General features: G+C 47.7%; 1 protein-coding gene across 1 annotated transcript in view; it reads left to right on the top strand.

Annotated features, from left to right (window-relative positions):
* The window catches only part of MIPEP (mitochondrial intermediate peptidase), a 133,279-nt gene that overhangs the window by 36,980 nt on the left and 81,926 nt on the right, over positions 1-14,373 (top strand). The window contains exons 11-14 of the mRNA XM_029209971.1: positions 5,917-6,070; positions 7,609-7,686; positions 9,638-9,842; positions 11,017-11,126. Coding sequence (XP_029065804.1) covers positions 5,917-6,070; positions 7,609-7,686; positions 9,638-9,842; positions 11,017-11,126 — 547 coding nt within the window. The remainder of the gene's footprint in view (positions 1-5,916; positions 6,071-7,608; positions 7,687-9,637; positions 9,843-11,016; positions 11,127-14,373) is intronic.

The following is a 14,373-nucleotide window of genomic DNA, read 5'->3' on the forward strand; positions in this document are numbered from 1 at the left end:
GAGCCTGAGCGGCCCACAGAGCCAAAGGAAGAGGCAGGGAGCCTGAGGTGCCAGGGCCCAGGCCTCCATGCCTGGAGGGCAGGCGTGCACACTATCACAGCTTGCGCGGTTGGCAGGATGACTTGGCAACACCTGTTTAAAAATCTAAAACCTCATCCTCTATGCAGCGTCGTCATTTCTGGATGGATCCCACAGAGAGGTCTGTACCTGCCTGGCAGGGTGTTTGTGGGCTGTTTGTCGCCGAGGTGAACTGACAGCAACTAACAGCAGCTGACTGCACAGCTCTGGGTGCATTTTCTGTAGAGAAGTTAAAATTGACACAGACATGTTCAGAAGTCCAGCTCCTCGTATTACCGTGTGTGGGCCGTTTCAGACAGTGTCAGGGAAGGGACACTCGCTTACAAGGTGCGGACTCTCACTGGCCACACACACCAGGGAGTGGACGCTTTGGAGAAGTTATGGCAGGTGCTTGTCGTGGACCAGAGCTTTATGTGCTGAAGGGGACAGTATTTAAAATTTTTGTTAAATACAGCAAAACATATTTTTGTTAAAAATGTGTGTTAAAAGGAAATTGCAGGATAAGAATTGTATGATTCTGTATGTGTGTCTATGTATATATGTGTGTATTTCTGTACATGTAGATGTGTATATACACACACACACACGTAAGCCTTCTTACACAGATAAAATGATGATACACAAGAAGTGGTTATCTCTAGATGGTGGGACTGGTAAGCCAGGGGATATTATTTGAGAGCTTTTTTAAAAACAGGGAGTTTATATTACTTTTTTTCTTTTTTTGCGGTACGTGGGCCTCTCACTGCTGTGGCCTCTCCTATCGCAGAGCACAGGCTCCGGACGCGCAGGCTCAGTGGCCGTGGCTCACGGCCCAGCCGCTCCGCGGCATGTGGAATCTTCCCGGACCGGGGCACGAACCCGTGTCCCCTGCATCGGCAGGCGGACTCTCAACCACTGTGCCACCAGGGAAGCCCTATATTATTTTTTGATGCATTTGTTCTCAGTCATTTCAAATGAATACCATTTGCTTTTCACCATTGATAATAGTTTCATTTAGTTCATACAGAGCGGAAGTTGTAGGTGGAGTATTATACAAGCCTGTATTCTGTACCTAAATTATTTTCTCCAAGCTAAGTTGTCTCCTTGAGCTTTGCCTGATTACCATATGTAGGTGTCGTGGGCAAGTCAGTACCTATTTTAGGTTATGCATAGGCTGTGTTGTTGTAGCTTTACTATGTTTCTTTTCTGTAAAGTGAGTTTCTTACAGCCAACATTTAGTGGGTCTTGCTTTTTAATCCATTCTCATATTCTCTGCATTTTACTTGTTACATTTAGACTATTGATGTTTAAAGTGATTAGTGATATTATTGGGTTAAAACCTACCATGTTTGTTACTGTTTTCTATCTGTTGCCTGTATCATCTTTTTTCCTTTCTTTTTTTTTGTCTTCCACTCTTTTTCTGCCTTTTATGGTTTTAACTGAGTATGTTGTATGATTCCAGCTTTTCTCCTTTTTTCACTGTTTGAAGTAGTTGCCCTGAAGTTTACATACCCATTTACAAGTAGCGTGAGTCTCCTTCCCAGTAGTACTTACTGCTTGTTGGTTAGTGCAGGCACCTAGGTCTCTTTCCAGTCCCTCCTAACATTGCTGTCATTATGTCACTTATCCTTAAGCTATAATCACCTAATACATCATTGCTATTACTATTTTGAACAAATACGAAACAGAAGAAATAGAAAGTTTTTTAATATCTTCATTTATTTCTTCTAACCCTCTTCCTTTATTTACGTGGCTCCAGGTTTCTGACTTACATTATTTTTCTTCTTCCTGAAGAACTTCTTTTAACATTTCTTATAAGCCTGGTCTACTAGTGAGAAATTTCCTCAATTTTTGTTCGTCCAAGAAAGCCTTTATTTCTCCACTTTTGAAGGATAATTCTGTTGGGCACAGATTTCTAGGTTTGTGGGTTTTTATTTCAGAACTGTAAGCATGTCACTCCATACTCCTCTTGTGTGGTTTCTGGAGAGAAGTCTGATGTAATTCTTACCGTTGCTTTTTAGGTGAGGTTACGTTTTTCTCCTTTGGTTTCTTTGAAGATTTTCTCTTTGTCTTTGACGTTTTGCAGCTTAAATATGATCTGCCGAAGTGTCGTGTTTTGTTTTTTCCTACTTGGTGTTCTGACCTTCCTGGATTTGTGGTTTTGTGTTTGTCTTCAGTGTGGAAGGTTCTCAGTCATTATTACTTCAAATATTCCTTCAATTCCTTTCTCTCTTTCTTCTTCTGGTTTTCCCATCACGTGTGCATTGCACCTTTTGTGATTGTCCTACAGTTCTTTTGGTATCCTCTTCTGTTTCTGTTTTTCTTTTTTGTCTTTGCATACCAGTTTTGAAGTTTCTGTTGACGTCTCTTCAAGCTCACTGATCCTTTCCTCGGCTGTACCCAGTCTCCTGATGAGTTATCAAGGGCGTTCTTTATTTTCTTTGCAGTGCTCTAATTTCTCGCACTCCCTTTTGATTCGTTTTTAGCGCTTCCATCTCTCTGCTTGCCTTACCCATGTGTTCTTGCATGTTTTCTACTTGTTTCTTCAGAGTGCTTGGGATGCTAATCACAGTTGTTTTAAATTCTCAACCTGCTAATTCTAACATCCCTGACATATCTGAACCTGGTTCTGGTGCTTGTTCTTTCTCTTCAAACTGTGTTTTGTGTCTTTTAGCATGACTTGAAATTTTTTGTTGAAGGTTGGACATGGTATACTGGGTGAAAGGAACTGAGATGATGAGGGCTTTGGTGTGAGGTTAGATATTTTTCTGGCCAGGAGCCGGGCTCTGCTTGCTTTTTCCATTAACCCTGGGGCAGGAGGTAACTCTCCTTTGGTGTGCTCTCTGTGTCTCCCCTGTTTGGGTTTCTCGGGAGACTTCTGCTTAACTAAGGTCTGGGACCTGCAGGCCTGGGTCGTGTCCCCTGTTGTTTTACGGGAGCCCTGCTGATGTGGTGCTGATGTGTGGACGGAGGAGGTGTGATCTGCAGGCCTCTGGTTACGTCTCAGTCTGTTAGGGGCCCTGCGTCTCAGCTGCGACTTTCACAAGTGCTTTCCAGTCCCCTCCGCTTTGATGAGATGGGAAGGCTGGGGGGGGCGTGAGGTGGATGTTCTTTCTGGTGAAAGAGTCTCTCTGGAGGGCAGGCCTTATTAAGAAGAGCAGAACGTGCTGGTGGAGTTCATAATGGCTGCTTTTTCCTTCCTCTGCTGGAAGATGGGGGAATTGTTCTCCATCTTCACTGTGAGAACCTGGTGGGGCTCCTGGAGGGAAAACTCATAAAAGTGTAGGGATTCCCCCTGGAATTTTTAGCTCTCAGACAATTTGTCGATTGTAGTTTGTTTTCCTACCTTGGTGCTCGTCTCCCCTGGAGCCTCCTGTGAATTGTGGCTCTCTGGATCTGCCTGCCTGCCTCTCCAGTTTTGGGGCCCAGCGATTTGCTCTGTGACCTCACTTCTCTGCTGGGTCTAAGTAGAGCTGCTGGTTTCAGCTTGTTCAGCTTTCTGCTTGTCGTTGGGAGTCGTTGGGACAGTGCTGCCCTCCAGGGTCCTTATATGCTGGGCCGGGGGCCAGACGTGGCAGCTACTTCCCATGTTACAGCACATCCCCCTTCCCCATTTCTGTGACACCCCTTTCTTCCAATTCTCTGCCATCTCTGTTTTTAAAATTTAATTTTATTTATTTACTTTTTATACAGCAGGTTCTCATTAGTTACCTGTTTTATACATATTCGTGCATACATGTCAATCCCAATCTCCCAGTTCATCCCACACTCCCCCTTCCCCCCTTGGTGTCCATACGTTTGTTCTCTACGTCTGCGTCTATTTCTGCCCTGCAAACCAGTTCATCTGTACCATCTTTCTAGATTCCACATATATGCGGTAGTATACGATACTTGTTTTTCTCTTTCCGACTTACTTCACTCTGTATGACAGTCTGCCGTCTTTAACTCTTCTTCCTTGTCTTCCTTTCCACCCCTTCGCCTGGAAGTCCGGGGACCTGCCCTTGACCCTCCTGTCAGCCCCTCCCCTCCTCCTTTTCCAGCTCACACTCTCCTCGGCCATAACAGCCTCCGTGCTGACTTCTCCCAGGACCTCAGAGTCAGTGTCTTCAAAACTGAATCTCGCTTCTTCTCCTACAAACACACCCACCCTCCCCTCTTCAGTTTGTGTGTGTGTGCGCGCATGTGCGTGCGCGTGTGTTCATTGCTCTGATTAAATGGCTCCTACCCACGTGGTTGCTCAAGCCAGAGACCTGCATGTTAGTCTAGGCTTTTCTTTCTCCTTCAGCCTCCAAATCCTCACAGTCCTGAAACTTTTTCATCTAAAAGAAAAAGAAACTTAGATCTCGCTCCTGGTCTTAGAGCCCCTGCTGTTGCCCCTGTTCAGACCCTTGTTGGGTGACTTCCGCCCTCTCTGTGCTGCGTCCACTCTCCTCACCGTCAGCCTGGCAGGTTCCAGGTACCAGGTCACTCCTCTGGTGTCTGCAGAAGCGATGTCCCACGTCTCCCAGGCCGCAAGCAACCCCGTAAGAGATTAGGTTATCCTCTTTAGGATAATCCACTAGTCCTCTTTAGATTTACTTTTCTTAATCTCAATTTATAAAAATGTCTTGTTTTGAAATGTAATAGATCAGTAGCCCATGCCTATAATTTATAAACATACCCATATTAAGGTTGAAATAAGTCCAGTTATTTTATTGACAGGGATGCGCAATCAGAATGTTGGGAGACCCCATGCCTGAGGGCACAGTCCCCCCTCCTCAGGCTCGCGGGCCAGGCTCTCGGTTCCCTGGACCCCCCGCACGATGTCAGCGTCTCTCCCCCGCTTTCCCATCTACCTGCGTCCTGAGCTCTCGTTTAACCCCCTGGTTACTGCAGTGGCCCTGCTGCCTCGTGCCTTCGTACTTTGGTTGCACCGTGGCCTCTCCTGGGCTCCCCTCCCATCTCCACTGCACAAGGAAGCCCTGGCCCTCGCCGCCCCACTGTGCATGCCCTGCCCTCTCTCCCTCAACACCGGCCCCTGAGCCTACTGGGCGCCCGCTGCTCTGCCCCCTTCCATCCCCGGCGTCCAGCGGGCCAGTCGACGGCTGCGTGAGTGAACGAATCAGTGAGCGAGGCCGCTGGACCACTCGAGTCTCTTACTCCACTGAGTCTGCTTTTATGAAAAAGTGATCAGAAATTAAGGTGTAAATTGGTGGATTCTGTACCAAAATCTCACTTGTGGTGCAGTTCATACTCACTAAATCCGGTCCCCCAGTTAGTAAGAAGCGTAAGTTTGTACATATTTGGTTAATCCCAGGAAGTAGAAATAGATTCAGTACCTACTATCATTCTAGATCTCTTCTTTCTGGCTATGGTTATAAGGTTTGGCCTGGCGTAATGATTCAGAAACATTCACCTCACGCATTCTGGGTGTATTTTGGTTTATGTTGGAATAAAAAACATAAAAGAGTTGTTTTGGGGTGAAGAATGATTAATATTACGAGAATATTACCCTTCGTTTAAGATATATAACAAAAAGATAAATTAAGATCTGACTGTTTATATGACAGAGCTTCGGAGCTTTTTCCATTAACAAATATTTTACCGGACGTGACATGTGACATTCTTTTTAGAATATAACGCATTTCATAGAGTGAGTTTTACCACTATAGTTCCAACTGGTATTACTCTTACTACAGTTATAATCAGACTGCTGTTCTTCTGAAGAAGACTGAGTCTGAAAGTCCCTCAGAAGCTCGAAACCTACCATAGGTTTTCAGTCCTTTCTTGGCTCGTAAATTGTCAATGAAAAGTTAGCTGAGTTTAACCTCAAGAAACTGAAGCCAACGGAACTGTGATTGAGCTGCTTCTCCTCTGTAGGTACGACAGCGAGCCCAGCTCATACTGCCCGTTCTTCTCCCTGGGAGCGTGCATGGAAGGCCTGAATACCTTGTTTAACAGGCTGTTAGGGATCTCGCTGTGTGTGGAGCAGCCTGCAGAGGGAGAGGTGTGGAGTGAAGATGTTCGGAAACTGGTAAGCGGCCCGGTTGGAGTGAAGAAGCCGCGCTCCTGGACTCCCGGGTTTGGTACTGAATTAACAGCGGTTTCATCTCAAGTTAGCTTTGCCCCGATGGCGCTTGTCTTTGCCCGATGAAAGATCTAAATCGCCACTTCTGATGTAGGATGCTACGAAAGAAACACTTTCCTCTAAACATCAGTTGTTGCCTGAAATTAATGTAAACATTTAACAGCAGAGTTATTTCTCTGGAAAAAAAATCTGTTTTTAAGGAAGTCGATAGAAGGTTGAGTCTTTTATGTCGACAAACCCTGGTTAAACGAACGTTTGTCTTTGCCCTTCACGTCCCCGTTGTGCCAGGTATCGCATCTGTTAATTTCAGCTCCCTTAGGCACCTCCCACCCCTTCCCGCCCGCCCGTGGGGCTTACGTTCGTGCCAGATGCTAGCCTGCGGCCTGTGTTCTTGGTGAGACTCCTTGGACAGTCACTCCGAGCCTGGGATCCACCCTTCTGTCAGGGCCCGCTTCATGTGAGCTGCAACTGTCATTGTTTTTTCCTGATAAGATTTTGAGGCTTTATGGGCCCTAAGGTGGTGTTGTTCTCTTGTTTACTCTTTGCTCACGTGCTTAGCGCACGGTGCACGAGAAACGTGAACTGTCTTGTGGCCTCCTGGCTGCACTTCGTGATCGTAGAGCAGGGGGTGGTGGAGTCGGGAGATCAGCGGGGAGCGTGGTTGTCACTGGGCATCCTTCTGTGTGCTTCACAAAATGGCAGCAGTGGGTAATGTACAGACACACCGTGAAAAGAGTGAAAGGGCACGATGTGGGCGATGAAGAGCTTCCCCAGCTCAGGAGGGAGCCCCTTGCGGCTTTGCTCATGGCCGTTCCCCAGATGCCTTGAGCAGTCCCTGACACCAGGTAGATGCTTGGTAGACGCTTGCTGGAGTAATGAACATATGCTTGCAGGAAGCCCTAAAGCATAAGGTTGCCGTTCTTTATGGCAGAGGCCCCAGGTGGTGCAAAGATGGAGACCATCCCTCCTGCGAGCTGGGCCTCTTGGAAGCCTGACTTGGGAGAAGGATGGCAGTGGTGGTATTAATTACTGCTCTTCAGCTGCAGGCAGGCACTGTGTATTGTTCCTGTATCCCAGGGTTAGAGTTGGTGTGCTTGCGTATCCTTACATCCTAAGATTGGAGGAGCTATAATTTTGTCGCTAAAATGGTCCAGCCAGCACCGCTTCCCACCTCTTGCGGGTGGTGTGGGCCCAGTGGCAGAGCCGCGTCGCTGGGGACTGCCAGTCAGGACGCAGGGCTTGTGGAGGAGGGTGTCCTCTTCTGACAGAATTCCCAAATCATAGTTGTCCTGGAGATGCAGGAGAAGAGGTTGAGGGCAAAGTGGAAGCCACCTCGAGGTCACATGGGACGTAGGAAGTAATGAAACGTCTGTATTTGTGGCTCTGGGTGTTTTGTGAACAGGTTCTCGTGCTAGGAATGTGTTTCTTCTTTTAGAGTTTCTAAAAGCCTCATTCCCCACTAAATTCATTTTTTTCCCCCCTAGGCCGTGGTTCATGAATCTGAAGGACTGTTGGGGTACATTTACTGTGATTTTTTTCAGCGAGCAGACAAACCTCACCAGGTGATGCTTTGTTTACAAAATGGTCTCTCTAAAGTAATCAGCAGTTAATTTGTATTGATGTGAACTTTTTTTTTTTCTTTTTTTGCGGTACATGGGCCTCTCACCGTTGTGGCCGCGCAGGCCTAGCGGCCATGGCTCACAGGCCCAGCCGCTCCGCGGCATGTGGGATCTTCTCGGACCGGGGCACGAACCCGCGTCCCCTGCATCGGCAGGCGGACTCTCAACCACTGTGCCACCAGGGAAGCCCTTGATGTGAACTTTATACCTCACTTTTGTAGTTCCTAGTATTTAAAAGGCATCACTGGGGACTTCCCTGGCAGTCCAGTGGTTAAAACTTTGCCTTCCAATGCAGGGGGTGCGGGTTCGATCCCTGTTCGGGGAGCTAAGATCCCACATGCCTTGTGGCCAAAAAAACAAAACATAAAACAGAAGCAGTATTGTTAACAAATTCCGTAAAGACTTTAAAAATGGTCCACATCAAAAAAATCTTTAAAAAAAAAAAAAAGGCATTACTGATGGTGGCTAAATATATAAATTTGAAATTTGGTTAGAATTTAAAGCTAATAAAACTTATGAAGGTAATTACATAGATCTGTATCTGTCACTTTTATCTGGGTCATGGTAACGGTAGTAATAATGATAGTTGGCATTTTACCAGCCCTTCTGTGGGCCCGCAAGTGCTCTGGGTCCTTTTTCATGTCACATCTTTGAAAGTTCACATCCAGCCTTTTGAACCGGACACTGACATTATGAGGAAGCTGATGTCGGAGAGGTAAGGTTACTGCTTGCCCAGAGTCACACAGTTAGAAGCACTAGGATTTGAACCCAGACTTCCTGACCAGAGCCCCATCTCTCAGCCACTTTCCATACTTGACATGGACCTAGTTTCAAATGGCACAAGGTGTGTCCCTGTGGAGACCCTATCAACCACCAGTTCACTCCTTATGCAGAAAAGTGAGGTTCAGTTCCTCGAGCCGCAAACCAGGTTTCCTGGTCGATCAGCTTCAAGCAATTTTGGGCAGTGTGATTGGAATTGTCAAGAATTCGGGTTATTAAGTTCCAACAGAAATAATGGTACCTTATATTTAAATAGTGGTTTCACAGCTTCCAAAGCAGTTTTAGCAGACATGAGCTTATGAATCTGGGCAGCTGCTCTGGCGTTTGACAGGGTGGAGGTGAGTCTGGTGGAGGTGAACCAGTTTCCAAGGTGATTTGGCTGGTAGATCTGGACGGTGGGACCAGAGTCTGGGTCGTTGACCTCTGCGTCCTCTGTTCCTTCTCTCTGCTTGAAAGGCTGGAGAATCCGGGTTAGTGATCTGAGCCCCAGCTCCTAGTTGCCAGCCTGGGGGGTTCAGGTTTGAGATGCCGCAGCCCTAGCTGTGTGCCCTTGGACACGTGACTTAGTATTTCCAAGGCTCAGTTTGTTTTCTCATCTGAAAAATGAAATACTTGCCTCATAGACTCATTGTGAAGAGTAAGTGATGAAGTGTATGCGAACCGGGAAAGATACTCCAGGTTCCTTGCTTTGTGACAGTTGGGAGCTCGTCACCTCCAAGTGATGGAGACGGTGGTGTGGAAAGTGTCTCCTGGTTCATTGCCTGACACAGAAGGGGCTCCATTAACATCAGCGCCCCCCGCGGTCCACGGCTGTCCCTTCCTACCTGCCGTGAGCACCTTGAGGGCGCAGGGCTAAGCTCAGTGGTGACTCTGTCTCCGGTATCTGGTATAGCATCACTCAACACATACTTTTGGAGTGAAGGAATGAGTTCATCAACACAAGCTCAATGTATTATTGGTGTTTTAAAAAAGTTAATATGTTAGCAAAATACAAAGTATTGGGATAAAAGTGTCTGTAACTAAATAAATAGAAGAATGGAATTAAGGTAAAATTTGTACTCACACATCTTGATACAACTTTATATTACCTTTCACTTGTCGTGTTTTCTTAAAGGACTGCCATTTCACCATCCGTGGGGGCCGATTAAAGGAAGACGGGGGCTATCAGCTCCCAGTTGTCGTTCTGATGCTGAACCTTCCCCATTCCTCAAAGACTTTGCCAACATTATTAACTCCTGGGATGATGGAAAATCTTTTCCATGAAATGGGACACGCCATGCATTCAATGCTGGGACGGACTCGTTATCAGCATGTCACTGGTGAGCCAAGAAGAGGGGACTTTAAACGTGTACATTTCATTTTAAATTGGTAAAAGCTTTTCATTTAGAAAATCTGTGGTCATTTATCGCAGATGGCATCATCTTATCCTTCCAACTGTGATGCTACCCGATCTTCGTTACATTTTTTTCCATCCTTGACAACACTTCTCACCAAGGAATATCTCAGTTGCCTGTCTTTTCAGTTTGTACCATTTTACATTTTGTCCTCTATTATGTGGAATTTCAGTCTGGCCGTGTGTATGAATAAGCGTATCTCCTTAGCCAGGAGCACAGACTTAGCAAGTGAATAAGTGAATGAACCGTTGCCTCTTTTTATCCAAAAGCAGTTAGAAAACCTCAAGGCATGTTGTAAAGGTATGACCAGGTGCTTTGTATTTCTCCTCTGCTCTCCCCTGCATAAAGCTGTGGTCCCCCTGCTGACGGGTTGCCATGTCAGGTGACGCCCCAGGCTTCCCTCCTGCTTATCCTCTCTGAGTCTTAAGCTTGCGATCAGACAGGGTCAGTCAGCCTTAGACCACCTGGGCAAGTGTTGGTCTTCAGTATTTAGTAACTAACTTTACACACAGTATTTTGGGGGAGGAGGGAGGTATTTGAAAAGACTGCGGTAGATGGGCCGGACAGAATCATAAAGTGTCGCCACGACTTGCTTACAGGATTTGTTCTTTAAATAATTTTGAGTTTGAAATGTTGCCTTTCTATATTGAGGATTGACCTTGTTACCAGAAGCAATCAATAGATAAAGTACTTTTAAAACAAATGAAGGATACGGACGGGCACTTGGTGATAGAATTCATGAATTAAATTCAATTGCTGTGTTAATTAAGTAAGAATGTTGTAATTTGTGTTTCAGATATAGCCCAGCATAGCTGAAGACAGTTTTGTTTGTAGAGGGTGTGAGCCGTTGCTTTACAAGGTGTTCTGTCCACCTGTGCAAACATATTGTTTTACTTCTGATACGTGGGAAAATAAGAGGCTACTACAAACTTTTCTGTAAATATGTACAATAATTTTATAGCAGTAAAATATTGACTTAATGAATTAAAGATTATCATAGTTCATCAGAAGTACAGATAAAAAATTTTAAAAGTGTTTGTAGTAGGATGAACGTGTTGATGTGATTCATGCCAACTCTTTTCTTTCTCCCCCATTTTAGGGACCAGGTGCCCCACTGACTTTGCCGAGGTCCCTTCTATTCTGATGGAGTACTTTGCAAATGATTACCGAGTGGTTCACCAGTTTGCCCGACATTATCAGACGGGGCAGGTAGGGAGCGTTGACTTTCTGTACCGTCCTCTGGGGCGCGGGGGTGGCTTTTGTGACCTGCGGGGTAGCGGGAACTCTTACTGCTTTTTCAGAACCTTCTCCAAACCAGAATCCTTCTGCCGTTTCCGGATTCCCTTTCTTCAGCTGTAGCTACAGTCATGTGTGGGCAACAAGTAGCTGCCCTTTATTATATGCCCAGTAACGTCCCATTTGGTCCTCAGAGCTGCCCCCTGAGGAGGGCGCTGTGTCCTGTTTCCAGAGGGGGAAACAAGCCTCAAAGCCTGTCTCACCTCAAAAAAGCCTTTGCTCTTTCCTCTACCCTTTATGCTTCTGAATATTCTCTCAGTCTGAATGTGTGTGTTGTTTGGTAAACTATGATGCCATATTTCCCCGATGTGTTTAGGTAGCATCTACGTGATGCCAAGTCTGAAAATTCCTTAATTTTGAGGTTTAGGTTTAAATAGTGCCTTGTAACGTTAAAGGTTTTTAAGTTCTGTAAAGTAGGATTAAGTGAGTGATACTTTACGGTAAGTTAGCTCTAATCTAATTGTCAACATTGTATGTTTACTGTCTGCGTGTCCCATGGAAAATGTATTCTTCTCTCAGAATTTTGGTGATATACTGTTACATTAGGTAGTGTTTTTCCGCCTTAAACTGTACCTCCCTGAGTGCCTGTGTACAATTATATTCATCTTTGAATCTTCAACATTTAGAATTGTGCCTAACACAAAAAAAGCACTAAAAGAAATTAAAGGAAGGACTGAATGGAATCAGAAAAAGAAGGGCCAAAGCCCACCTTTATTTGTGACTCTCTTTCCGGTTGTATCTCTGGATGCGTAATGTGAATCCGCGATTTCTGTTGTTTGGACTTGACCTTAACCACTACTGTCAACTGTAGAATAATGGATGAGTTCCTGGAGAACTGATCTGAGTTAGTCTCCATCATAACCTGTTTCTGTGGTTAAGGGGACAGAATTAAAATATCTGTGATCCAGTCAGCTACGTGCCCATCAACGTGCAGAGCTGCTCTGGGGATTGTCACCTTAGCCAACGACGTAGAAGCACGTAGCCCATCAGGCAGTGGCCTAGTCCTCCCGGCTCCACGCTTCGGGGTCTGGGAAGGGGGAGGATGGCCTGACGTGCTGCTGCTCCCGTAACCGCCCCCTGCCCGTCCTCGGGGGCACGGACGTGCTCGGGCACAGGGCGCAGGCTTGCGGGGAGCCGGCCCTCTGCTGGGCCCTCAGGACGGGCTTCACCAGGAGCTCCTGGAGGAACCAGGTCGTGAAAAAGTGTGTCGGGTGGCAACTTGCCGGTGCGCTCGCAGCAGCCCTCATCCGTCTCGTTGCAGGACGTTTACTGAGGACACACTGAGGCCATAGGTGAGTCCTTCCGTCAGGAAATGGGCTCCGTTCTCAGCACCTGAGAAGCAGCCGGGAGTAAGTGTGACAGCATCCCTGCACTCGTGGCCTGGTGTCTCGGGGCGCAGAGCAGGGCTGAGGGCAAGGCGACTCCAGCCGAGGGACAGTCCGCAGGGCTCAGAGATCCCAAGACAGGCAGGACAGCGCGTGTGGCAGGGTCAGCGAAGGGGGGTAGGGGGACGGACAGGGACGAACGCTTAAATGTCCTCGTGTTAAGAACCTGCACCCCATCTGTCTCTGCACCCGCCTTGCCCACACTGCGGGAGTCCCGGCCCCTCCGCTCGCCCGCCTGGTGACGAGGGGGATTCTCCTGTGTCCCGGGCTTCCCCTCGGGGCCGAGTCCCTCCTGTGACTCTGCCCCAGCCCCCCTTCTCATTAACCTCCAGCCGGCAGCCTCCCTGGAGTCCACCTTTGGACCCGAGGGCTCGTCCGTCCTTTGCTGCGGTCAGCGGTGACGAGGGCCAGAGCCAAGGTGCTGGCAGCGGGGCCGGGAGGGGAGCAGCCGTCGGAGGCTTGGCGGGAAGGGCCTGCGGCTGGTCAGATGGCGGGGAGGGTCCGAGAGCATGGAGTCCGGGAGGAGGGCCACGTCTGAGGAAGGAGGACGGCTCTCGCCTTGGATGTCCACTGCACAGCGTTGCTGCCCACGCGGCCGCTCGCGGCGCCGGCCTGAAACCCAGAGTCAAGTGGACACGCGGGCGTGTGGGGCCGAGTGGTGGGGAGGTTAGAAGCGGCCCGTGAGAGGAGCTGCCTGGGGGCTCCGGTTCCCGAGGACGCGCGGAGCGGGGCGCCTGCAAACGGTGGCGAGACCCTGTCAGCATCGGACCTAAGTGCTGGGCTGAAATGCACCACGATACTGAGGTCAGTTTAAAAATATTGTTGTCTGTTTCCAGAGCAATGAGAAAAGCCAGGAAGGGCTAGAACCACTGCTTGGAGGGTGGTGTAATGTCCTCAAAAAAAAAAGACAATTCCTGTTTTACTACTGAATTCTTCAGTCAGAAGAACCATTTTTGAACAAGATCATTTCAAGAAAAGAACATTAAGTCCAAAACTGCACTTCAGACGAGATGAGATCGGCAGCGAGCAGCAGGCTGCTGTGGATTAGTTCCATTTCGGACTCAGAAGGCCGAAGGGATTGCAGACACAGCCTCCAAAGCAGGAACCAGTGCTGGGACCCGTGGAGTCTGGAGAGGGCGCCAGAGGCACGGGGCACCTCGAGCCTCGCGGAGGACTGACTCGCCTCTTCTTGTCGCTGACTAAACACCAACTGGCTGGATGCTTTCACTTTAAGGGCAGTTCTAGCCTAAGGGCAGGAGCTAATTCCCTCAAATCTAACCCTCTGTAAAGAAATAACGTTAAAGAGGAACAGCAGGGTGTGTCTTTCTGCTTCATTTCGTCCTGCTGCACGTCAGGGAAGGAATTTTTCCCCGTCACGTGGTCTATTCCAGAGAGCTGTCCGACTCGGGAGAATGTATTGGTGACTTATTAACACCTAGAAGTATTTTATCTGAACCTGAGCATCCCAGAGCCAGTGGATGCCTTGTGGTCACAGAATTAGAAGTTTGCCTCTCAGATCTGCAGGTGCCATACAGCTGTCAGGAAACAAATACCAGAGGTGCTCCTTCAAGGTTCAAACCGTCCTGACAAGCTACAGCATCAAAGCTGAAGCAGAACTGGTTGTAAATCAATCTTAAAATCAGCAGCACAAGTGTAGCAGAAATACAAGCTTGGTAGCAGCCCCGTGGAAACATCCAGCCTTTTGGGCGTGATGAACTTGCGAGTCAGCGGACTCGGGGGTCCTCCCCGGCCTCGGGGGTCCTCCGCGGACTCGG

The sequence above is a fragment of the Monodon monoceros genome, unplaced genomic scaffold, assembly GCF_005190385.1.
Source record: "Monodon monoceros isolate NGI ecotype Baffin Bay Population unplaced genomic scaffold, NGI_Narwhal_1 Super_Scaffold_8, whole genome shotgun sequence".
Lineage (NCBI taxonomy): Eukaryota > Metazoa > Chordata > Mammalia > Artiodactyla > Monodontidae > Monodon > Monodon monoceros.